At 58.3% G+C, this 1,317-nt stretch overlaps 1 protein-coding gene across 1 annotated transcript in view; it reads right to left on the bottom strand.

Annotated features, from left to right (window-relative positions):
- Positions 1-1,317, bottom strand: part of RUSC2 (RUN and SH3 domain containing 2) — a 16,705-nt gene that overhangs the window by 742 nt on the left and 14,646 nt on the right. Inside the window, 1 exon segment of the mRNA XM_008942773.1 lies at positions 663-1,317. This exon segment is cut by the window's right edge and continues 28 nt beyond it. Within this exon segment, the coding sequence (XP_008941021.1) occupies positions 663-1,317 (655 nt within the window).

Below are 1,317 nucleotides of genomic sequence, written 5' to 3'. Positions count from 1 at the left end.
GGTGGGGAGAGGGGCGGGGGGAACGCCCCAGCCACTCTCATGGCAAGGTTGTTCCTTAGAGGTCCAGCTCTGTGCACAAAGTACACTGTGGTCTAGTACAAAAGTCTAGTACAGAGTACACTAGGCTGTCTCCTAGAGGGAAGTGCTCAGCATGCTCCAGGCACAACATGGCCTAGACTGGGAATGACACTTCCAGTGGCCATAGAAGCAAGGAGGGTGCAGATGAAGAGGCAACACAGGGAGGTCTCAGCCACATGGGCCTACTTCAGGCCTCCTCCCCACCTGCTGTGTGCAACAGAGATGGCTCCACATTCTCTTCTCAGTATGTGTTTTTTTGGAAGGGATGAAGTGATTATGGGTCTGTGCAGCAGGAGCCCTCCCCCCAGAGAGGAGGTTAGGAGCCAAGGCAGTGGTACAGCTCAGGCAGGAGAGGAAAGCAGGTGAGGTGGACTGAACAAGGGCAGGAGCTGAAGTGGTAAAACGACAGGAACTGCAGGCTGGTGGGACTGGGCAGGGCGACAGACCTCTGTGTTCACACACTGCCTCTGGTGTACCACTGTGGTATAGACCAGTGGTTGGCTATTGGCCCGACTTCCACCTGCACTGCTGCAACCCCAGGTTAACCAGCCCTCTCCAGCCCCGAACCATCCCTGTCCCCCTACCTGTTAGGCTGCCTGGGCTCTTTCTGCACCTTCCTGGACCCAAACAAGTGTCCCCACTTGATAGGCTGGCTGCCTTCTGATGCACTGGTGCTGGTCTCCTCTTGGGGGGCTGCTGCTGCTGGTCCCACTTTCTGCTGAGCGCCCGACTCCTTCTCCTTGCTGCGCTTCAGCTCCGTAAGCACGGAGTCTGGGGGGCTGCCCATCCAGAAGGGCCAGCTCCTTTCCTTCACCTCTTCGCTGACCAGTACGTGCTGGGGCTTTTCCAAGGGCTCTTCCATGGCTTCAGGACTTGGCCTGCTGGCCGCCTTGGGCTTCTCCTCCAAAGTACCCTCAGCAACGGGACAAGCCTCTGCACCCTCCACCACCCCCTCACGGGGGGGTGGTGCCTTGCGGGTCTCCACCGACCTGGGCACAGCATTCAAAGCCTTCTTCTTCTCATAGCGGATGAACTTTGAGCCTTCAGCTGAGCCCTCAATGTAAATCTGAGAGCTCTGCATGAGCTGGTACCACCAGCTCGCCTGCTTGTCTTTCTTCCCTTCCCACGTGCTCTCTCGCACCTTCCTCTGTTCTTCTTCCCTGTCACCATCTCCATAGGAGGCCCCCACCCCCTTGACCCTCTCACTCACAGCTTGCTGGGGGCTGCGGCCTGGGGCCA

This window comes from Merops nubicus, unplaced genomic scaffold (genome assembly GCF_000691845.1).
Source record: "Merops nubicus isolate BGI_N331 unplaced genomic scaffold, ASM69184v1 scaffold36106, whole genome shotgun sequence".
Taxonomy (NCBI): Eukaryota; Metazoa; Chordata; class Aves; order Coraciiformes; family Meropidae; genus Merops; species Merops nubicus.
Note: the sequence above shows the minus strand (reverse complement) of the source record. Positions and strands in the feature narration are given on the sequence as shown.